Source organism: Cydia fagiglandana, chromosome 3 (genome assembly GCF_963556715.1).
Source record: "Cydia fagiglandana chromosome 3, ilCydFagi1.1, whole genome shotgun sequence".
Lineage (NCBI taxonomy): Eukaryota > Metazoa > Arthropoda > Insecta > Lepidoptera > Tortricidae > Cydia > Cydia fagiglandana.
Window position 1 is genome coordinate 5,815,304 of NC_085934.1, and position 24,672 is coordinate 5,839,975.

The 24,672-nt window shown below is 37.6% G+C and overlaps 1 protein-coding gene, 1 long non-coding RNA gene and 6 other non-coding genes across 16 annotated transcripts in view; 2 read left to right on the top strand and 6 right to left on the bottom strand.

The window, feature by feature from the left end:
* LOC134679901 (myocyte-specific enhancer factor 2) overlaps window positions 1-24,672 on the top strand; it is an 83,033-nt gene that overhangs the window by 46,794 nt on the left and 11,567 nt on the right. For 3 of the 9 annotated variants that reach the window (XM_063538833.1, XM_063538838.1, XM_063538834.1), the window contains exons 2-8: window positions 1,475-1,605; window positions 4,403-4,540; window positions 9,346-9,411; window positions 10,111-10,414; window positions 11,047-11,285; window positions 11,786-11,910; window positions 22,951-23,144. In XM_063538833.1, the coding sequence (XP_063394903.1) occupies window positions 1,552-1,605; window positions 4,403-4,540; window positions 9,346-9,411; window positions 10,111-10,414; window positions 11,047-11,285; window positions 11,786-11,910; window positions 22,951-23,144 (1,120 nt within the window). In that variant the 5' untranslated portion in view covers window positions 1,475-1,551. The remainder of the gene's footprint in view (window positions 1-1,474; window positions 1,606-4,402; window positions 4,541-9,345; window positions 9,412-10,110; window positions 10,415-11,046; window positions 11,286-11,785; window positions 11,911-22,950; window positions 23,145-24,672) is intronic. The other 6 variants (XM_063538840.1, XM_063538841.1, XM_063538835.1 and 3 more) reach the window with 5 other exon arrangements.
* The window catches only part of LOC134679912 (uncharacterized), a 170,552-nt gene that overhangs the window by 8,488 nt on the left and 137,392 nt on the right, over window positions 1-24,672 (top strand). The gene's annotated exons all lie outside the window — the stretch shown is intronic.
* On the bottom strand, window positions 17,853-17,924 carry Trnah-gug (transfer RNA histidin (anticodon GUG)). The gene has a single exon. It is a non-coding gene; the product is annotated as a tRNA-His (tRNA).
* On the bottom strand, window positions 18,763-18,834 carry Trnah-gug (transfer RNA histidin (anticodon GUG)). Its single transcript has one exon. It is a non-coding gene; the product is annotated as a tRNA-His (tRNA).
* On the bottom strand, window positions 19,303-19,374 carry Trnah-gug (transfer RNA histidin (anticodon GUG)). The gene has a single exon. It is a non-coding gene; the product is annotated as a tRNA-His (tRNA).
* Window positions 19,484-19,555, bottom strand: Trnah-gug (transfer RNA histidin (anticodon GUG)). The gene has a single exon. It is a non-coding gene; the product is annotated as a tRNA-His (tRNA).
* Window positions 20,211-20,282, bottom strand: Trnah-gug (transfer RNA histidin (anticodon GUG)). The gene has a single exon. It is a non-coding gene; the product is annotated as a tRNA-His (tRNA).
* On the bottom strand, window positions 20,966-21,037 carry Trnah-gug (transfer RNA histidin (anticodon GUG)). The gene has a single exon. It is a non-coding gene; the product is annotated as a tRNA-His (tRNA).

Consider the following 24,672-nt stretch of genomic DNA (forward strand, 5'->3'; position numbering starts at 1 on the left):
AAGCAATAATTATTATGGATAATCGTACAACGCACGTCATTTTAACACTGCACTCAAATCAGAAAGTAATAAATAATTAGGTACTCTCATTGAAAAATAACTCTACACTTAACATATAAGTAGGTTAACTTATTCTAGAAAAAACAACAAATAAACAGAAATTTTATATATTATACAAGATTGGTTACATAATCGCTTGCGCGATTTAGAAATCGCTCGTCCCACAACAGCAACAAACCAAAAAAACAAACCTAATATTATTTTTGTTTTAAAATTACACTCACACCGGTTCGCCTGTCATGATGCGCTCAGTAGAGGCTTGGAATAGCAGCTGAGATTTGCATAATGACCCCAGTATCAGCATTTTAGTATGGCACGACCTCGTTTTTACCTAACCGCACCAGTTTTCCTACTAACAAAGGATTGACACCCAGATAATGGCGCGCGAGGAGATGAGGTTTTTCCTAATGATATACTTAGTTAACAACACATACCTATATGTAATTTCCTGTTTAAAACATTCTATACAACGCAAAATAAATTTGAACAAGAACACCAGGTAGGTACGTATATAGTTTAAATCTATGAATAAGCACTTTTTAAATTCATCTTAGTTAAAGCATCTACTCACAGTGCTCCAAAATAATCTTAAATAATGGCAAGACCTAAAACAACACGTTTTACTAGAAAACCTCCAACTAACGATCATATTTTCGTATAACACATACAAGCACTTCCATGTTTCCTAAGAGATTAATCTTTTTTATTATTCTTCAGTGCACTATTATGTTAGATTATAATCCTAATAACTTAACTGTGGCAGTCTGTACAGAGTGTATAGATTTATACAGAAAATAATAAAAATTATTTATTACGGCTGCTAATTTAACAAATGGCTACGTTACACTTGTTTAATGAGAGAAATATGCTAATACACTGGAAATTTACTACAAATAACGCCTTTGCTTTATTTTGACTAGGTATATAAACTACATTTAAACTTGAATTCCTTCCACTTGCTGTTTCTATTAATAAAACTTAATTACCAAATAATGTAAGATTCTTTACTAACAATATTTTTAGCGCTGCGAGTATGTTGACCGCAAACTAATGACATCTAAATTTGTCACACAATTACGCAATGCAAGTATTTTCATTCACTTATCTCTAGGTATTACGTACCAATACGGCCTACATCTTTCCTTCTATTTGACGTACACACTTTCAGGAGTTACGTATATATTTCATATCCTTGCGGAAACGTCATACTGTACGATGATCATATTGTACGAAATCTTCCTCATACAACCATTACTTTACCAGCCGTGAAACATAATACACGTATAATCCTTTTAAAAACCTGCAACGCAAAGTACGATACCATAATTAATTTTCATTTTTTTATTATGTTATTTTATTAGTTGAGAATTTTACTTTATTACTTGGATTTAAGGTTTGTTTTCGATTGTTGCAGAAAGCTGTTGACGTCCGCATAGCCAGCCCGGTTCGCTTTCGCCCCGCTCCTTCACCCCCTCCAAGATTGCTGCCACCATGGGTCGGAAGAAAATACAAATATCTCGGATCACAGATGAACGGAATCGGCAGGTTCGTACCTGAATGTCAATAACCTAACTTAATTATTAATATGTACTTCAATTTGAACTTAATTTACATGTGGCAAGGTTGTTTTTAAGTAGGTACGCAAGGAATACGCATTTTCATAAAGTTTAGAGTTTTCAAACTGTTATTGAATGAAGGGATGCATAAATAAACGCCTCATTTGTGCAGTTACCTACCCAATGACTGTACATGTATAACACGACGAGCAATGACAAATGACCTTAACTTCAGCACAGTGTCCAGATGTGGCGTATCAACTGTCGCTTTAAAACATTATCATACAAACTTGCCACACTTCTCAATCATTCAAAACTCAAACCTGACTCGTGCAGAAAAAGATTCCTTTTGCAACACTCCAGCTGAAGTTACGAGAATGCAAAAATTACTCCCGTACAAAACATTATCAGAAAGGGCAACGACCGCTCCCGCTGCTAATTTATTAATTATACGCTACAGCCAGCTTAAAGCGACCCTAGAATAAGAATGTGCAGGACATGTGGGGGTTTCAGTTGAAATGGTTTGTAACAAGAGACCGGCAGCTGAGGCGAAAGTAGCCAAGGTCAATTTGCCCCATGGCAATGATTCCTTTGACATTGAATTAGAATGTCTACCTGCTAATGCTAGGCTTTGTTGTTTTTATTTGGTTTAACGTCACTTACAAGGACGTTATTGGCATTACGTTCAACGGATTTTGAATTAGCATAAAAACAATATTCGCTTGTTTACTGAAGTTAATATGTATTGATAAAAAACTATCCTTAATTACCATAATGAGAAAACAAAAGAAACATTGAAGCTGTCTATATGATTGGTTGAAAAATACAATTATAAGTAGTTATAATTAAACATAAAATAATATCTAATAGGACAGTCAAATTAGATCCAAAAAACCGATTTACTGGTGACCGAAGAGCTGGCGGCTACCTCAAACAACGTATCAGTATTGCGATACAGCGGGCAAATGCCGCCAGCATCCTTGGTACAATGCCTCAGAGGCCTATTTTAGATTTAAGCTAGTTATTAATTTCGTTTAGTTTTACCACTGTATATATATTGTATTTAAGTAATTAATTCTCAGAAAGTTGGAAAACATTTTAATACCTTTATTTGGCCCTAAATGCGTATAATCCGAGTTTGCTCCATTCCAGGAGTTGTGGAAAAATATTTGCTCTTTTTCGTAAATAAGATGATTTCCAGCTTGTTGGGAATTAATTCCTGGAAAAAATCTAATTTGTCAGGCTGATAATACACTCAATATATCATCATCATCATCAACTCAGCCATAAGACGTCCACTGCTGAACATAGGCCCCCCTTCATGATGGGGGGTGAATGCCATAATCGCCACGCTTGGCAGGCGGGTTGGCGATCGCAGTCGAGTACACCGAATTTGAGGGACGCTGCTGCCCGTCCACCGTAATTTAAGTAATTAATTCTCAGAAAGTTGGAAAACATTTTAATACCTTTATTTGGCCCTAAATGCGTATAATCCGAGTTTGCTCCATTCCAGGAGTTGTGGAAAAATATTTGCTCTTTTTCGTAAATAAGATGATTTCCAGCTTGTTGGGAATTAATTCCTGGAAAAAATCTAATTTGACAGGCTGATAATACACTCAATATATCATCATCATCATCAACTCAGCCATAAGACGTCCACTGCTGAACATAGGCCCCCCTTCATGATGGGGGGTGAATGCCATAATCGCCACGCTTGGCAGGCGGGTTGGCGATCGCAGTCGAGTACACCGAATTTGAGGGACGCTGCTGCCCGTCCACCGGTGGTCTTGGACGTGGTTTAAGGACATACCCGGGTCCTCAATATATAACCAATAGCAATATACCATCATAGTTAGGCTTGAGTTAGGTCAAATGATAATTATATTGACTCAGACAGTGCACTCATACATCGACATTGTTGTCATTAACCCAAAAGGTTACATTGATTATAACGATATGAAATATTCAATAGTGAAATTGTGGACACTCATGCAATTGAAGAATGCATTTACGTAGATATTAATGACAGTGACCTAAAAGCAAACTTCCATATTTACGTAAATTACATATAGAATTAATGTATGTTCTAAATTAATTAATGTAATCAAGTTTTTTGTAATTACGAATACAGTCTGAATTAGTTTAAATCGTTATCTTTAAATTAGATTACTTTTGCCTAATCGTGTTAACAAAGTAATAAAAAAATATATCTATTTGTCGAACCGTTACGTACAAAATTTCACCGCAATCGGTTTAGAGATGCGACGCGGGTTCAGTTTGACACACGAAAGCAGTTTTGCCCAAGTAGAAACAGAGACGATTTGCGCTTGCTCAGCCGACAGTTTTTACAAGCTTTTATTTAGTTTCCTCTGTGAAAAAACAACGCAACCTCATCTGACAAGCTCCTGTCAGATGAGTAATCTGTTGAATGTTAAAAGAAAAGTGCCTACAGTTAGCTATCTCTTCTTCTAAGTCGGTCCCTCACTGCTGAGGATCGTGACTCCGCTTGCTAATTTTTCCTATGGCAGCTCTCCACTTCTCCCTGTCGGTTGATTTGTGGAAAGTGTTGCTTAGTGTGATGACCATCTGGGCGGATTTTTGTTCACACTATCTCATTGGACTTGATCCCATTCCCATCACCACAAGTCTCTCCAGTTGTCAGGGTCTGTGACGAATGTGACCGAAGTATCTCAGTACTCGTTGAAGACAGATGGCTATAGAATCATGTATTAAAAACGAAATGAAAAAACTTATATTAAAGTAATATGTATTGTTTATAATTCCAGGTTACCTTCAACAAGCGCAAGTTCGGAGTGATGAAGAAGGCGTACGAGCTGAGCGTTCTCTGCGACTGCGAGATTGCTCTCATCATCTTTAGCTCTAACAACAAACTCTACCAGTATGCGAGCACGGATATGGATAAGGTAAGCAACATCTTATTATTTCTGGCGTTCTTTTATTTCGTCTAGTATATGATTAATATTTTCTTTACACTTGCCATCTTCATTTAAAAAAACCTTAAAATATTCTACAATAGTCTGTACTGTACAGTCACCTGCAATAACATGTTACTCTTCGAAGGCCGCAAAAATATGTGACACGCTGTTACGGCTCTACAAATAAGATTGTGTCAGATATTTTTGCGGCCTTGGTTGTGTTACATATTATTGCAGGTGACTGTACTACTGTGCATTGACTTTGACGGAATGAAGTGTGACAGTATACAATTTGACGTTATTGACATTTCCACCCTCCGTCATCGTTATTTCAAAGTCTGTGCAGAGTTAGCTTGGTGTAATTTATTTACGATGTTATTTTAACATTACTTTGCCAAGTCGTAGACATTCAAGGATATGATAAAAAACTATAACAGAGTATTATGAATAATTTAAATACCTAACATGTAATTTAGTTTAGCTTTCTTATGTAGCGTCCAAGTTCTTAACCTTTAAGGCATAGAAATGTCTATCGTACTTATATTTTTGCCGCAAATCATTTTGATGCTTCTGAATGTTCTGACGTTTGTCAATAAATTATATAGTCACACCAAACAAAGTCTGCAGCGGATTTGATAGCCCACGCAGTGTAAGTGTTATGTATACGTCATAATTTCATAGAAGTTTGACGTTTAAAATGACACTTTCACTGCGTGGGCTATCAAAATCGCTGCAGACTTTTTACGGTCTGACTTTATGAAAATACCTGTTTTGTGCTACTATTTACACGTTAATATTTAAAATAAATTGTTCAATCTTTTGAATGCAAGCAAATGACATAAGAAATTATACGAGAAACTTGAAAGAGCACAATACTATGTTGTGAATTCCACAATAAAATCTTGTTTTAGCTCAAATGTTACCAATCATCTACATTTAGCATTAAATATTAGCATCTTACCGTGAATTTACTTGACAAAAAAATAAACAACACCATGCTACTATTATTATTGCTATATATCTAGGTATGAAAGAAATACTGCCGTATTCTAACTTCAAGATATTCACAAGAGACGACGCGTACTAGATCCATTCTAGATACGTTATAGTTTAGATATCAACTAGTTCTTTTTTGCAGCTTAATTCGGGCAACCAATGTCACTTTAACGTTAGATAGAGTAAGATATCTATTAGATGTGAATTGGATCTCTAAGTTATATCCTGTAGAAATCGTTCAAGAGTATCTCCAGAATCGCGTAAATGTCAAATTTGACAGGTTAGATCTTAAACATATCGTCATCGTATCTTGGTGATGTTTAAAAGATACTAATAGATGTCTATTTCAAAATCCGAATCGGGCCCATAGTTACCTACCGATCGTTAGTAGGTATATTTTATCAGACTGTTTACGCAGCCACTTACTTATTTATTTGCTAAAAACAAAACTGGTTTCGATTTCTTGTTCTCATTTTTACTCGAGCCTGCGTTTAGGAATTAGCTTCTAGGTATAATTAATTATGAGTTAAAGAAGGTCATGTATTACTTTGTATCTAACTAGTATTACATCTCAATCCAAACTGCAATCCAAACTGGTTTCTCTATCCAACTTATTGTATTAGATTTTTTTTATCATTTATTTACATACAATACATATACAGTGGTACAACTAAACGAAATTAATAACTAGCTTAAATCTAAAATAGGCCCCTGAGGCATTGTACCAAGGATGCTGGCGGCATTTCCCCGCTGTATCGCAATACTGATACATTGTGCGAGGTAGCCGCCAGCTCTATTAGATTAGTTATGTACCATAGGTTCTCTTGAACTAAGTGTCAATACCATTTAAGCCCGATTTTTTTACGTTAGATATCGATAAAATTTGGCTAGTTTGAAAACTTTCTCATTCTGGGTGGAATGAATACTAAATTCCAATTTTTAATGAAAAACATGTAGGTATATATTTTAAATTCCGTTGTGTTACGAAAATACCATACATGAGACGAAAACAAAGCGACAAAAAATAAATTGCGGCCCTTGAAGAGTCGTCATGTGTATTGTTTTAAACAAGTTTAAAAACTGTACGAATTCGCAGTGGAAAAATATATTATTAATCATTTATTCGTTGCAAGTATGGTGTTACAGATGTTTTTAAATAGAGGAAGTACCTATAATCATACCCTACTAGGGCGCAGCAACATATTACCTACATTTATTTATTTATTTATTTTAATCTTTATTGCACAATACATGAAGGCACAAATGGCGGACTTAATGCCTTAAGGCATTCTCTACCAGTCAACCAATGGGTCAAACCAGAAAGATTAAGTAGGTGCAGTGTCTTTAAAGTAAAAGAATTTGTAAACAAGACTCTATATGAATATAAACTATGTTGATAAACTTACACATATACTTAATACAAATAGACTTACATACATAATATACATAATTATATACCTTGTGTGAATCATTATGTTGACGAAGAAGAAAGTTTGTCAAGGAAATATTTGCGCAGCATGTGCTTGAATGTGAATTTGGTCTGCGCTTGTCTGATAGAGAGTGGGAGACCGTTCCAAAGCCTGATAGCCTGGACAGTGAAAGAATTGGACATGAAACCCGTTCGATGTTGGGGGACAATGAGCTTAAGGCTACGGGAAGAGCGGAGATCTGTGCCTGGACGTGGGGTAACAAATTTAAATTTCGAGCGGAGATACTCTGGGGCGGACGGATCAAACAAGATTGAGTAGAGAGTACACAGAATACGAAGGGACCTACGATCTCGTATAGGGAGCCAATTAAGTTTTCTACGAAAGGCAGAGATATGGTCATACTTACGAAGTCCAAACACGAACCGAATGCAGCTATTAAGTAGCCGGTCAAATTTATTTAAAGAATCTAGTCTTCATGTTGGGGGTACCGTCTACCGTGGAGTTGAGAAGTTTCGGTACCTGGGATGCACTGTTACCGACACAAACACCAGAGAGGAGGAGATCAACATACGCATCCAAAACGCCCTGCGGTGCAGTGCAGCCCTCCACAAAGTGTTGGTGTCCAGGCTTCTCAGCAAACATACAAAGTTACGGATATATAAAACCGTTATACGGCCTATCCTAATGTATGGCTGTGAGGCCTGGTCCCTAACACTAAAAGAAGAAGGTCAGCTCCTGGTAGCAGAGAGAAAAGTTTTTCGCAAGATCCTGGGACCTATTCAGAGAGATGACGGCACCTGGAAAAATGCCGAGATCGAGGAGTTAGTGGCCGAACCCAATATCATCGGCGAAACGAAAGCGCACAGACTTCGCTGGTTCGGTCACCTACTCAGAATGGGAGAGGATCGGGCTGTCAAGAAGGCGTTCTTGGGACGACCGACTGGTAGCCGTCCAGTGGGTCGGCCCAGGTATCGCTGGGAAGACAGTGTGGCGGCGGATCTGCTTCAGCTTCGCGTCAGTAACTGGCAGGAAGTTGCGCAGGATCGGGACAGGTGGCACGCTCTCGTTTCGGAGGCCAAGATTCTCTTTGGATCGCTGAGCCAAAATAGTTAGTAGTTAGTTAGTTTTAGTTAAAACTCTTGGCCTTCTTACAATATTAAAGGACACTTCGTTAGTTGTTGTAAAATTTCGATAAAAAATTCAATTAAGTTACTTAATCATTGAAAACATATGTCTGGTCACGTGTCGTTCACATGGTTAGCAAACAGATTGTAGGTTTTAATCTCAATCGAGTTGGAAACACAATTGTTATAATATCTAGCCGGATGTCTTGTTTGAATTATATTTAATTGCCACGGTGGTATTGATTTCCAAGCTGTTCAAACAAGGTTCAACCTGAGTGACGAACGTCGGATGTAACGACAATCTAAATTATTAATAAAATGAAATAATGATATAGAATTTGATGTTGATAAATTATGGTGCAATAAATATTTTTATGTATAAAGCAATTAGTAATTTATAAAAAAAATATTCATGATTTTGTCCTTAATATAAAATATGCAAAGTATTTATTCATATCGTACACTATACGCTGCTCGTGAGATAGGTACTGAATTTTAATCAAAACGATTATTATTTCAAATAGGTAACATTCGCATTAATCTTCCTTTTAGACCAAAATACCAATAGACTTTTTAAAAACTTACTTATAAAACATGCTTGCAAATAAAAAAATCTATAGTTTGATATGTAAAAAAGACTCCTTTTCTATTTTTGTACTTACCAATTGTGGTGGGCCAAGATTTAAATTTAAAATAGATGCTTTTGCGTCACTTGGATGTAATGGAAAATAACTGCAGTATACTTTTGATTCATATATGTATAATGTCACTTGAAGTATATGTCTAAAATCACCATAACATTTGTTTATAAAAACAAGTTAGGTATGTTTAGCTCGTGTGCTATAAACTTAAGTATGTAACCCCGTTGTATTGTTATCCCAGTGTCTTGATTTTATGTAATTTTCGTCACCATCATAATAATCTATACCTTAAAGGTTTTTTTTTATTCTGAAATAAAAAGTACACTTATTCCTAACTTCTTGGATTATGTTTATTGTTTACATAAACACCCGATGAATTCTGCATAGTAAATAATATTGCGTATAGGTACTTAATCTTAATAATTACTTATTGTTTTTTATTCCTAGTTCCTTAATAGTATAGTTTACGTTAAAGAAAAGCATTAAAATAGGAGTGTGGGTTTAAAAAACGTACGAAATGAGTTTCATAAAAGGATCACACGAGTAACATACTTTTTGCAACTTACCTTAGATAAGTCACTAATAACGTATTTATCTTTCAGGTCCTACTAAAATACACTGAATACAACGAGCCCCACGAATCGCTGACCAACCGCAACATCATCGAGGTACATAAAGTACGGCGTCATCTGTGTGCCAGTGATCGCAATGCAATGTCCATGCAAAATGACTTACCCCTTAACCGCGTGCTTATACTTACACAAACCTAATGCAATTAATACACCAGTAGAATCCCCAGTAGACCCGACCATATGTACCGTAATATCTTAATCCTCCAACGTGTTTAAAGGGTACCACTGAAAGATTATAGCCACTAGATAAACACCAAGTCGAGCAGCATGCGCGTAACATCCTGTTAAACCCCAACCAGACACCAAGTTTATACATACTAACAATTTATAACATGACTAGATACCCAAAATATTTATGTTATTTTTTCCTTGTACAGCATGGGTTTTTATAAATATTTTTGTGTTTACTTGAGCTAACCGGCCGCTACCTGGCTCGAGGGTGAAGTCAGTTGCATCATTGCATTCGACACTACACACAAATGTACGCTAAAAAGTTTCACAAATTTACTTAGTAATACCGCTTTGTAGACTATTGAAGCACTTTTTGATTTTAACCCTCCACTACATACAAAATTAGTAACAATATTTTTATTAAAGATTTTTTCAGATATAACATTAATGAAGACTAATAGTGTGTAACGAGGGTGTATTTAATGCATGGCTTATTTAATCAGTTAGCAGAATTATATTTTTGGCTCGTCAAGCCACCTGAGCTCGTTTCGCTGACACTTGCAGGCACTAACGAAGAAAGAGCATAAGAACGGAGTAATGTCACCGGACAGTCCCGAAGTTCCCGAATCTGAATACAACCTGACCCCCCGGACCGAAGCCAAATACTCGAAGATCGATGAGGAATTCCAGATCATGATGCAAAGGAACCAGTTGAACGGAAGTCGTGTCGGCGTTGGCGTTACTGGAAGTAACTACAATCTGCCTGTGAGCGTGCCGGTTGGGAGTTACGAGCAGTCTCTGTTGCAAGCTAGTCCTCAAATGCATACCTCTATCAGTCCACGGCCATCGTCTTCGGAAACCGATTCAGGTAATTATTACACTATAATATTCAAAATTTCAAACTGTTCCGATATCCGATGTCGTGCATAATTGTTTTCCATCGTATTTTCTGGGAGACTGACGGCAATAGCAAGACACGTTCGTACGTTTCCGTGAAAATACCATGGAAAACATCTGCACTACATCTGTAGATTTCATTGCTATGACACGAGTCAGTTAGAAATGGCAGCGTCGAGGACATGAAATATGTCAAAACAAAGTGTTTTGAGGGTGACAGGTGCTTTGATAGTGACAGATGCTTTTGCAAGTACTCTGACATTTCAGTGCTATCTTTTCTGAAAACCTCCTCAAAGTGAGGGCATAGCCATAGCCATGATGAAAATCATTTATTGACAAACGCCAATCGAAATATTCGACGAAAATTCACGTCATAATCTCCATATTCTTTAGGCATATAAGTAACGATTGACTATACATCGGTGGACCTTATGCCTTTTGTAATAAGGTCCACGGATGTACAGTTAGGAGATTTTTTCAAGGTAATTGAATATAATTCGCGTTAGACCCGTCTATAATGTGAGTTAATATGTAGGAGATTTGCTGTTTATACTTGATTGATTATTATTTACTCTCAACTTAACCCTCACTTGTTTCTTCCAGTATATCCAAGCGGCGGAATGCTCGAGATGTCAAACGGCTACCCAGGCTCAGGGTCCCCTCTGGGGGCGGGCTGCACCCCCTCCCCGTCGCCGGGGCCCGCGCCCTCCCCCCACCGGCACCCGCACAAGCCGCACGCGCACGCGCCGCCACCTCACCACTCGCCGCGGCATAATAACCTGCGCGTTGTCATACCTAACTCGATGCCACCGCCTCAGGATGATATATCATACTCTGGCGAAGTGAGTATCTTCGTCATCTCCTAAAACCCGTATTCGCCTAGAGCTGTAAAATTGAATAACGGATGACCCACGCTAAACCAGGCTGGTGCTGGGCCGGAGCTTCCGGCGCTTCTTTTCTACGGAAAGCGCTACATGATCACCGATCAGCCGTCATATAAAATGACATGTCAGATGCCTCGGCCCGGGCACGGCTCGGTCTAGCGTGAGTCATCACGGCTGAAATCTACGGCTCCGTCATTTAGAAAAATTTCCCAAAAACGGATCACCAATAAAATCTATTTATTATTGAACCTTCTCACAAAATTTCACGAAAATCGGTTGAGAGTTGCGACCTGTAGGTAGAGTGGAACATCCATCAGGAGATGAAGCATATTTGCCCGAGCTAAAAGCAGACCTTCGCTAACACTCCGTAAAAATAACTCCCAAAGTCCTAACCACCACTGTGACAAGAGTGTCTGAATAAGAATATTATAAAACTCATATGCTGTTACTCTTTTCAGACACCACTAAGCTATTCAGGACTCGGAAACTTCGGACCACAGGACTTCAGCATGACCTCGGACATGGGGATCGGACTATCGTGGGGCGCGCACCAGCTACAGACACTACAACACAACAGGTACATGTCTGTGCCCAATTTTCATTCCTAATTATTTGCTTGTTAACAATAACGGTAACATTCCATTTCTAACCGCAGCTGCACTACCGGTACTGAACGCGTCGCTGTCATTGTCAATTTCCTTAGTAAAATGAACAGTAGTGCAGCTGTCGTTGGAAATGGACTGTCACCTTAATACAATGGCCACTACAAGTTAGACGAAGAAAAGTCTGCAACGATTTTGATAGCTCACGCAGAGCAAGTGTTATTTATGCGTCAAAATTTCATAAACGTTTGAGTGCCAAAAACCCGATTATCGGGTATTCTATAAGCTTTTATTTAAGTAGCACCTGACCCTTGTCTGTAATCAAATCTTGCAAGTTAAATTTGATCCACTTCCCGGTTTCCGATTGAGCTAAAATTTTGCATACATACGTAAGTCGGGTGACAATGCAATATTATGGTGTCATCGAGACCTGGTGATGGAGACCAGAGGTGGCCATAGGAACTCTGTGATAAAACAACGAAACCTAATTGTGTATGGGGTTTTTAGAATTGTCGCCATGAGTATTAATTGCCTGTGGAAAGAAAAGTACAGTCAGCGATAAAAGCTTGTACCAAAAACGAAATTATTGTAAAAAACTTATTATGATTTCGTTCCCAGGCCGGGCGAACCGTTCGTCAGAATCGTGGTACTACTGCTTTATATATGACGAAATTGTTGTGGCCTGGCGCGCACATCTTGTTTGGCTGTTGTGTTAAAATAACACTTGCAATGCTATCAAAATCGTTGCAGACTTCTCTTGGTCTAACTCTAGCTTTTAACTAACAGATGCTTTGAATTATGCAGCGTCATTAATTCACACTATTTACAAGTTTTTATTAACTTATTTAAATGCTTGCTATTAGTATTAACTTTTCGTAGACGATTTTGGCGGTTTCAACTATTGTACAGGTGCCTGTAGCGATATATCTGATGGCGACATCAATATCTGAACGCGCATTCTAACGCCTTGACAATAGAGGCGTGTTCAGATATTTGTGAGCGCCTTGACCGCGGCTATATATCTGATGGCGACTGTTTTTAAATGTATTTTTCTCAAACATGCAATGAAATATTGATGTTATGTTCCTTATAATAGGCTGCGAAGTATGACGTTTCAGGTGCGGCTAGGACAAAAGGTCGATAATGGAATTTCATACACATCTTGCAGGCCTAGGCCGGCAAAGTCCTCTTTTTTAATTTTCATTTCACAGATATTAGTGACACAGCATCGTGGCATTCATCCATTAAAAAAAACTAGAGGCAGTATTTGCTTTATGGTTCGTAATGACACTGCCACGACGCCTATAAAAAAAAAACAAAAAACAATGTTTGCTATAATTTGCAGTTTTATTTGTATAACATCAACATGAACTTAAATAATACTTTCTATAATTTTATAATTTTAAATTATAAATTTAACTACACAAATAAAAACATTTAAAATATTTCATCTAAACGTTAGCGGTAAAAAGGTCTACTCAAACACGCGTAGTTATATTTTTTAAATTGTTATGGAGGTAAAGTTGAAAAATATTCATTCTGTTTTATTGGATTTATGGTGCGTTGTTGATTTTTAGTGTTCCGTACAAAACTTTGTTTACGGAACACTTATGGGATCACTTCGGTCTTGCAAATCAGTTAAATACGTTTTTCTCAGAGACCGTTTGACATAGATACCTAAAATTTGGAACAGTTATAGCAATTACCACCACTCATATTGTAAATAAGTCAAAACTGCTTATTTCTTATTAAAGGGGGAAATTTAGGGGGTAGAGAGGGGTAGGCTGAAACTTTTTTCATTTGTAAGAATCGTGTGGGGTACCATTAGAAAGCTTGAAAAAAATTGAGTCGATGGACTGATTTTGACTTCATTTTAGACTGCAATAGTTACGTCAAAAAACGCATTTAAAGTTGCAAGTTTTCATACAAAAAATTTCACCTCTGTCCTGGCGATTTTCGCGAAAACTATAGCTAATAGGCAGCTGACCAGTCAATACCCAACTTAAAGAAGCATGGAGACGGCGGGAAAATTATCAGCTTAACTTTATCTTTATTAGTTTTTCAACTGGAGCCTGGTCTTTGGTTGCTTAGGGCTAGCTAACTAATGCTTACACTGGTCATTTCATATTACGCAGTAGCTTTAATGAGAAAGATCCTTAGTTAAAACTTTGGCATTGAAATTTATGACTTATGTCTTTGACACAAAGTTTAATTCTGCTTGCTTATTTTTGTGGGATATTTAATTTTATCTGAATAGCCTACTATAAGTATGAGAGAGATCTACAAAATACAACCTTATTGTATTGCAAATAAAGTTTAAATTTCGAACGGGCTTTCCAACCAATGGACTAGGTATCTCAAAAATATGAAAAATTCAAATTAAGAATTCCGTTCTTCACTGTCGTTGTGTTTTTTTTATTCACAATATGACACATAGAGTTTGTAAAGCGTATAGAGATAATAAAGTCATTTAATATTTATTTACAGCTATGGCCTCATCTATAGATTTCATTGAGAGTATCTGATTCGTCGAAACAATATACACAATATTCGGAAGGCTGAGCTCTGCGTAAGACCAATTCGAAGGTCCGAAGCGCAGTGTTGCCAACTCGGATTTTGAAAAACTGCTAGACTTATGTCTAGATTATGCCAAAATTATGCCAAAGTTTTTTGAAATATGCTAAAAAAATGCTAAAATGACAACTTGAAATTAGATACTTAAAACACATACATTTTTCAAATTTGCCGCCTTTTTCTACTGACAAGATCTGCTTGACCAACTTTATATAATCCGTCGACGTCCATCCGTCCACAAAAGTCAAAATTCATATGAAAATATGAACCACATAAGGCGATGGCGCATATTGTTGCTGCCAATTTGGTGCAAACTTTGCTTAGACTAAATTATGCTAAAAAATATGCCAGATGCTAAATGGAAAATTTTGGTGCCAAAGCAAGTGAAAATATGCCAGATCTGGCATCAATTATGCCAAGTTGGCAACACTGCCGAAGCGTCCGACAGACGCTTGCCTCCCGTAACTTTTCCAAGTATTTCAAACATAGATATATAATATACAAAGATTCCGTCTAAGCGAGCTGTTACTGTTACCACTTTTGTTTAGTGTACGATTAACAATGTGGCCCACCTTGCTGTAGCCATGTCGATAAACTATCGACATTTCTTGCAATTTTAATTTTACTTCAAAGGTTTAACGATACTTAAAATGAACAAAAACACTTTTATCGTTTATTGTGGTTATCAGATCACAATTTTATCGTCACGCGTCACGCCCCCCAGCAGGGAACCAAGGGAAAGTTCAGCTATTATTTAATTAAAATACATAAATACCTACTAAAATATGTGTTCCGCAATAATTGAATTATTTTATTATATCATAATATATTTATTATCCATTAGCATTTCAATGATGTTTAGGTTTAACGAAGATATTGAAGCTTCAATTAATCGCTATTTCGTTCCGCCAGGCGTGGGCGTGGCTCACTCCGCTTTGCTACAGGTAGCTAAAAGTACATCCGTTCGACCCCCATTTTGGGGTTTGCCATAAGCTGCGCGTGGCGCTGTCGCCATCCAGCGGCCATATCTGTGCTGATCGTGACAGACGCGTTTTGTTAGAGAGTGAGTCTTCTGTACCTAGTACTATTATTTATTCTGCGGTTCCGCTGTGTAGCGTTTATCGATATATAACATTATTAAAATCGAGTTTTCACATCCCTAAAAGACGTTTTTACGCACACATACACAACCTGGTTTCACCTAAAACGATAACACCTTGATTTGAAGTCCATCTTGTCAACAGTATGGTTGTCCTTTTTTGACAAACGGCATTTTTAAAAGAGCGAGGAGAGAGAAATGATACTAGTTGCTGCGCCGTCAAAGAGAACAGGCAACGTTGGGGCCTTGATTTTAAAGTACAAGTGTCTAAATCGCAAGATCCAAAGGCTGAAGTCGCGTTGGGCCGAAAGCCCGAAGCATCCAGGAGGTCAGTTCTAAACACAGGTCATTAGTACAAGTGTCTAAATGCGAAGGCCGAAGGCTGAGCTCCGCTTAGTCACTTATCTTATACTATTGTCCTGTGTTTAAGTACTAACATCCTGGACCCTTCAGGCCTTCGGCCCTACGCGGAGCTCGGCCTTCGGCTTTCGCATTTAGACACTTGTACTATTGTTCTGTGTTAAAGCACTGACATCCTGGACGCTTCGGGCCTTCGGCCCTACGCGGAGCTCGGCCTTTGGCCTACGCATTTAGACACTTGTACTATTGCTCTGTGCACGCGGAGCTCGGCCTTTGGCCTTCGCATTTAGACACTTGTACTATTGCTCTGTGCTAAGGCACTGACATTTTGCTAAAGCTCTGCCTTCGGCCTTCGCACTTAGACACTTGTACTGTTGTTCTTTGTTTAAGCACTGACATTCTGGACGCTTTGGGCCTTCGGCCCTACGTGGAGCTCGACCTTCGGCTTTCGCATTAGCTGTCTACACCACTTTTCACGTCAACCATAGCGCCTTTGTCCCGGATACCGCCTGTCTCCATTTTTTTTAGTAATATTCCGAATTCCATATTTACATATGTTGTTGAAAGTTTTTTCAGCCACCACAAACAAATTTTGTCTCAGAATTAATGATATATTAAATATGTAGTAAAAACTACAATGGTTGCGAAACTATATGGGTTCCTATATATAGGGTACCTAATTGAATACGGTATCCTAAAAACAGGCAAACAACCCCTGTAAAATGTAACGATGCGAGCGGTACGATATCGTGAACGTAATTTAAAAAAGCGGGTAATAATATATATATCTCTTTCGCACTAATATGTCAGTACGAGCGAGATGCATAGAAAGTAAATTACGTTCACGGTAGCGTTTATGTCAATGCCAAACTGATGGTAGCCGTACGGAACACTAAATGCCTCGAGCTATCTCGGGCTTGGCCAAATTATTTGACTTTAATATGAGTTCCGACGAAATAATGAAATTAATATTAATTGTAATCGTAGGTGTTGGAATTGGCAGCGTAAGCAGAATTGATTTTCAATAACTTGCTGCCTCTGCCGCCAAGTCAAAGACGAAGTTTGTATATGGTTGCTTATGGCAATTTTATTATTTGAGAAACTAAGAAAAATGGCTTACAGTTTATTAGAAACAGTTTTGTGGCATATTTTAAATGAATGTAACTACAAATTCGTCAACATTGTGGAAATTATACTTATTTACTCCATGCATAAAGCAACGATGTATGTGAAACATGATATCAACATGAAAGACAATGTAAACTTATGTGACGAAAACGACAGTCAGACGGATACAAGGCGAAAAAATCAAAGATACATGAAAATATACGGGTAGTAAAAATACACGACTCGTGTAAATCATACGCGTGATAATGATATAGGTACGTGTTGTTTATATTTTGGGTGTAGTTTACTTTTAGTTTTTTCTATAAATAAAACTTGGGTTTCGTGGATTTTTTATTTTATTTATTTCATTGCATGTTTGAGAAAAGCACTATACATACCTCGGCGGGAAATGGGGTTGCCCGCGCTCAGACCTATCCGGCCTCGCTTCGCTCGGCCGTCTATATGTCTTCGGCCGGCAACCCTAATGTACTATTATGTAGGTTCTTACCGTGTTTTTACTTATAATAACATTATCGCATTCAATAGCACAAAGATAATTATACAAAATAAAATATATCTCCGCCGTGACAGTGACATCACTGCCGTGACCAGGATTCGAACCTACTACTTACTACGGCCACAACGTAGGGTCCTAACCACTAGACGATCACGGCTACTGGAGCTGTTGAACCACTCGACGAAAATAACCTTCGGCTTACCAAGCATCTCGCATGACAATGTTGACAACGCAAAAAAGTAGCTCCACCGTGACAGTGTTATCACTGCCGTGACCAGGATTCGAACCTGGGTTACTACGGCCACAACGTAGGGTCCTAACCACTAGACGATCACGGCTACCGGAGCAGTTACTTTACCTGCGAATTAAAGCCTTGCATTTGCAACGTTACTCTTGTTTTTGAAAGAAAAATATACGAAGTGACCATAGGCATGAAATGCATACGCCTTTTCGTTGCTGTGGCAATATGCACCAGTATTTATTGAACCCCTTCAATTCTTACAAAACTGACCGTGGAAGGCGAAAGATAGCGAAAAACTTAAAATGGTCACTTGCCGAATTAGACCCAAACTTTCATTTTTATTAGCTTCGCTTGATCGCTTACAACGTTCGATATAAATGTAGGTGCAGTTAGTTTTTGTGTAAAAATTCAGAGATGGCGTTATTGAACAAACCAAATGCAAATCAATTCGTCAAATATCTAGTCTGTTATCATCATTTTATACAAGACCTTTTGTTTGTTTGAGCTAAGCTAAACTAGGTACAAAATATGCAAAGTTGGTACATTTCCAGAGCAGCATGACTGATATACTTACAGGTAGGATAAGTATATGTACTAGTAATTTTTATAATTTTCTAGTATTTATTACTGATCAACAGTACATAAATATGTAGAAAATGTCAACCCTTTATAACACGCATTATGCGTTTCGCTTCGTTATTAATTATATTTTGATTTTGATATTTAATAGTGTAACTACGTAATAGCGATTTGCTAGTATTTTGTAGTTTGTAAAGTAACTGCTTGTGTAGTATATTAAGGAATAAAAGGTAGAAGTGAGTCCGTAGTCATATAGAACTAGTAAGACGATAAAGTACGTATAAAAAGATATGGTTTTCAATAGATATAATCAACAAATTCCAAAAAATATATCTCCGCCGTGACAGTGACATCACTGCCGTGACCAGGATTCGAACCTGGGTTACTACGGCCACAACGTAGGGTCCTAACCACTAGACGATCACGGCTACCGGAGCAGTTGACTGTGGTAGCGAAATTATTGGTCACTTCATTAAAGTGAATGGCTTTTTCTTATGTGCACTTACTGTTGCGCCGCTTGTACAGCACTTTTAATTAACATTTCAAGACCCACCAGAGTCTGTGCGTTTGCCTGATATTTAAATAAATGATAGGTTATAGAATGGGGCCTTTCGTAATTGTAATTTATAGATACATTCTGTCTATAATAGTTTTGATGATATTCATACAAAAATTGATGATAAATAGATTTGAAACTGTATCACGTTAACCAGGTTTTAATTTTACGTTCTGTTAATAGTACTTTTGATGCTATTGGTACGAAAATGGAGCATAAATAGTTGTAAGCTACCCCGAAACGTTGACCCGGTTTTTACTAGTTAAAAAACTAGGAAATACAGTAATTAGTTGACTATTAAGATTTTAAAAAAGTAGCTCCGCCGCGACAGTGTTATCACTGCCGTGACCAGGATTCGAACCTGGGTTACTACGGCCACAACGTAGGGTCCTAACCACTAGACGATCACGGCTACCGGAGCAGTTGAACCACTCGACGAAATTAGCCTTCGGCTTCCCAAGCATCTCGCCTGTCAACGTTGACAACGCAAAAAAGTAGCTCCGCCGCGACAGTGTTATCACTGCCGTGACCAGGATTCGAACCTGGGTTACTACGGCCACAACGTAGGGTCCTAACCACTAGACGATCACGGCTATCGGAGCTGTTGCTTTAGCTGCAAATCGAAAGCTTATATTCGCAGCGTTACCATCCTTAAAAGAATAATGTTCAAAATAATTAAAAGCATAACTTACATATGCCTTTTCTCACCTGTGTAAAAGTCACCAGTAATACTGAACTTCCTCACCCCCCTCTATTCTACCAAACTTGGGTGACCAAGGGAAAGGCTGTATCAAAGAAATTAAAATGGTCACTTGCCGAACTGCACTAAAACCGGAGCACTTTCATTTTTATTCGTTTCGCCTGATTGCTCACAACGTTCGATGCTGATGCTGGGGCTGATAGTATTTTAAGTTACAATTCAGAGATGGCGTGGTTAACTAACACAAGTATAAAATTACCCGTGTACCAATATAAATTATATTTCAATGCTATTATTATACTTAATTATTTTTAGAGTAGGTAGGAGTAGTAAATCAGCAAGCAATAGTGTAATACGATACGATACTATAATTATTGATAAAAAAATTACATGGCATGTCTTAATACTAAATAATACCTACTACATCATCATTTACAGATAATATGATTATTTTGTTAACTATCCAGTTGCTAGATAATGTAAATTTTGACAAAATTTGTCACACTGTTTTGACCAAAAATATAACTCCGCCGTAACAGTGACATCACTGCCGTGACCAGGATTCGAACCTGGGTTACTACGGCCACAACGTAGGGTCCTAACCACTAGACGATCACGGCTACCGGAGCAGTTGTCAACGGTACCGAAATCTGCACTTACTTTCGCCAGTTTTATCAGCCAATATTTAATGACTAAGCGTTCTTCCCTGCCCCTCTCACTTATATAAATACATGACGATAGAGGGGGTTGCGAAAGCCGCATAATGTGTCTTAGTGATCAATTTGCTGCTTTGCACTAGTTCAGTCTTGCAACAAACCAGTTTCAATAGCATGCTGATTGTATCATAACACTTGTCCTTATTGAATGCCAAGATCATCTAGCGGCTAGCTTATGAGTATGTTCGACAGTAAGAAATTTAAACAAAGATCACACGTGACAATTAGTATTTCTTTATTTTTTGGAGGAATAACTACATATCTTACATAATATCGAAATACATATAAATAAGGTAGGTACCTATTTACATGTAAAGAAATTACTTCCGTAAAAAGTCAAAGCAGTCAATCTTTTTATCGAAAGAAAACTATTTGATGGGTCTTGTTAGATTTAAAACAATGACATCATCTCCAGGTCAAGCAAGTAATTATCAAGTTTTGATAACAATTTCATAGCAATATCGTTGGATTGACAAAGCTTACAAATTACCTAAATTGGTTTAGCTCTATTATTAAAAGGCAAGATTTTTGGACAATTTAGATTTTTTTTCTATAAAAATATATCTCCGCCGCGACAGTGACATCACTGCCGTGACCAGGATTCGAACCTGGGTTACTACGGCCACAACGTAGGGTCCTAACCACTAGACGATCACGGCTACCGGAGCTGTTGAGATACCCGACGAAAACAACGCTTGCATTCACACAATTAACTTTATCGGCCAACTTCGATAAAGCTTCCCTGCCCCCCTCACTTATATAAGAACATGGCGTCAAAGGGGGTCACGAGAGCAGCTGAAGGTGTTACCAAATTACAATGTAGATCACTTTCGCTGTCGGTAAACGGTTGCGCATGAGTGCCCTCGTGATAATTGCACGCCCACATGCAAAGGTTATCAGTAAATGCGGGCCAATTTGTATCGTACGATTGTTCCAATTAAAAGTCTCTACAGAAAAACAATTTGGGTCATGAGGGCTGGACCGGCGGAATCGTCTATGAAAACATGCTAATTGGTACTTTTAACTATATATTTCATGGTGTAAAACATATGTAAAGCGTTAGCTAATAACTTCAACTCAAAATTGGCATCACTGTCGTTAAATTATAACGACAGTATGATGATGTGGTTTAAAGTGACATTCCATTTCCAACTGCAGCTGCAATACTGTTCATTTTCTATGGCAATTGACAATGACAGCGACGCGTTTCTATAGTAAAATGAACAGTATGCATACGCGTATTCAAGAATGACTTACGGTCTCGTTATATGTGTTCGTGTTTTGTAAGTTCATCTGATTTCATATGTATGTATGTATGTATATGTATATGTAAGTAGGTATATGTATTTGTATCAATATTATTTATATTTATGTATGTTTATATTAGTGTATTTATTATGATTGTATTGTGTTCGTACAGGTACCTAATTGTATCATCTACTACCTACTTTTTGCACCGCCTACAACTTATCTGCTTTGCCTAAAGGTTGACTGGTAGAGAATGCCTTATGGCATTAAGTTCGCCTTTTGTACAGTGTATTTCCTTATGTGCAATAAAGATTAAATAAATAAATAAATAAATAAATATGGGGAAATAGCACTGACATGGATAAGATCTTCATTCTTCAAAAGAGATGTGTTAGAATATTAACAAATACTGACCAAATGGAGTCGTGCAGACCTCTCTTTAAGAAACACCAAATACTTACTTTACCGTCAATGTACATCCTCGAGTCATGTAAATTTGTTAGAAAACATACAGAGTTGTTACTCCGACAGCATCAAAAATCAAAAGGAACAATCGAAATTTAAATAAACTTCAATTACCCCTCTCAACACTAAAAATAGTCGCATCCAGCCCCCACTACATGCTAATAAAAATATACAACCACCTACCGAACTCCCTTAAAAATATTGAAAAACAGCCGATATTTAATAAACGCTTAAAAACATTCTTAGTCGACAAATGTTATTACAATGTGAATGATTTTTTTAACGATAAACACGATTAATAATGTTAATCTATGCATGTTAGTTTTAAGTATTGCTGTGCCCTTGCAGGGTGTCACATGTAAACCCACCTACTTATAAGCTCCACCTAATAATGTGTAATGTGATTTGCAATAAACATTTTGAATTTGAATTTGAATTTGAATTTGAGTATTGAAATGAGCAGTTGGAAATGGAATGTCACTCTTATTTCAAAGGTGTAGAATAACTATCTTAGCGCTACCTAACAAAAATTGTCATTAACTATAAGAGCATTTTATCTTATATGCAAAATGTTGTAGAACTATAATTCCATTGTTAATAATACTAAGGTTGACTGGTAGAGAATGCCTTATGGCATTAAGTCCGTCTTTTGTACTATAAGGTTTTTCTTTTGTGCAATAAAGATTAAATAAATAAATAAAATACCAGTTTTAAAACATTACTCGTACCTCGACTCAGTGCTGAGTTATAATAGAAATGACAAAAATTCTTATGAGTTTGAGTTTTGAAATGATATCATTTTAATTCAATGTAACTCTAAAAACAGCTTCTGTAACTCATGTTATTGTTCTATCTACAGTAGCAGCTTGCCAGTGATCGGCGGAGGGGGGACCCCGCCGCCCGCAGCCTCGCCAAGCAACGTGAAGATCAAAGCCGAGCCCGTGTCTCCCCCCCGCGCGCCCGACCACCTCCACCGCGCCCCGCCGGCGCCCGCGCCGCAGCCCGCCCACCTCTCTGGAGTCATTGATGGTGTGTACTCTAAACCTAATAGAGGTAACTTGCAATTAACTATTTCGATCATCGCTTTATCATCGCTTGATGCATCGGGTGGGACATTCATTATTGCTGCACATTCAAATGTTTTGCTAATAATGACATTTTTAGTTTGTTTCCCTGTTTTATAGTAATTTCAAGAATAAATGCTCCTTAAGAGCCAACAGGAGTGGTCATTTCTCCATACTAACGTAGTCCTCGTTTTCCTCCGTGGTTTTTGAAGCTAGAGCAATGATTTTTTCAACACAGATTAATATTGTCAATATCTGTGTCGGACCGTTTTGCTTTTTTTGATATTTTTGTTTTTTAAGGCGCTAGAGCCCTTCAAAAATGGCCAAAATGGCCTAATTGAGTATGCCGCAATGAGAGGCGTGGTATTCAAAACTGATATCAATTAGCCAAAAAAGCAAAACGGTCCGACACAGATAATTTCATAATCATTTAGATTTCCAAATTTGGTTACGATTGGTTAAGTTTTGGAGGAGGAAAAAGAGGAGTACGAAACCTCGATTTTTGTCATTTTTACGCAGGATTTTTCGCCTCAGCTGCAGTTGTCCCTATCGCACTAATTTTAGGGGCGGAGTCAAGTTTCTAAATACGTACACAGCCAGAAAAGTGATGGGCAATAGTCGACATTTAATGTCGATAATCTAGTGATGTAAGAAGTTCTCGATAAACCGTCTTGTGTGAAAATATCTAGATCCTCCTAAGACACAAGGGGTTTTGCGTTGAGAGAGAACACATTTTTGTAGTTACATAGGTACAATCTATTTTGAACTTTTTGATTCTAATATTTCAAATTAGAAATCAAAATCAAAAATATTTTATTGCATGGTTATGGGTTTACAAAAATTTTAGGTACAGTCACGCTCCGTAATTGTCGAGCAATTTAAGGTCCTAGCTAGGGAATGCAATCTCGCACCAAGATTGGCGATTCGAGATCTCGCACGAAAAATCCGAATCGAGATTGGGTGTTTCGAGATCTCGACAGTCAGATTTTCGGGATCGAGATTAATATCTCGACGAGATCGAATTTGACAAAGTAACTAAAAATGTGTTATTTTAATCAAAAATCTCTAAGAATTCCATACATATAGACATCGTAAAATCGGGCGTATCGAGATATTCCTAGGAATATAATGAAACGCCGACATTTCATGATCTGCCTAGCGAACACCAGCCATTTTGTGCAAACCTCAAGGTGTGATATTCTGATATTCCTATAGTGACTATAGGAATATCAGAATATCACACCTTGAGGTTTGCACAAAATATAGTATAGTACACAAAATAAGTATATATAGTATATGTGATAACTTGGAATAACACGCAATTAATTAATGCTGTATTCTTTATTGGAACACTAATTTATCGATCTTACAATCAAGACGCCATATTGGAGAAGAGCGAGACAGCCCACAGATAAGAGCGACCATAGGCACTTAAAGCTGACATACACGAGTATATCACACTCTCCCCCACCAGTTTTAAACAGTTCTCTGGAATGTTACATTTTACCTTACGCTAG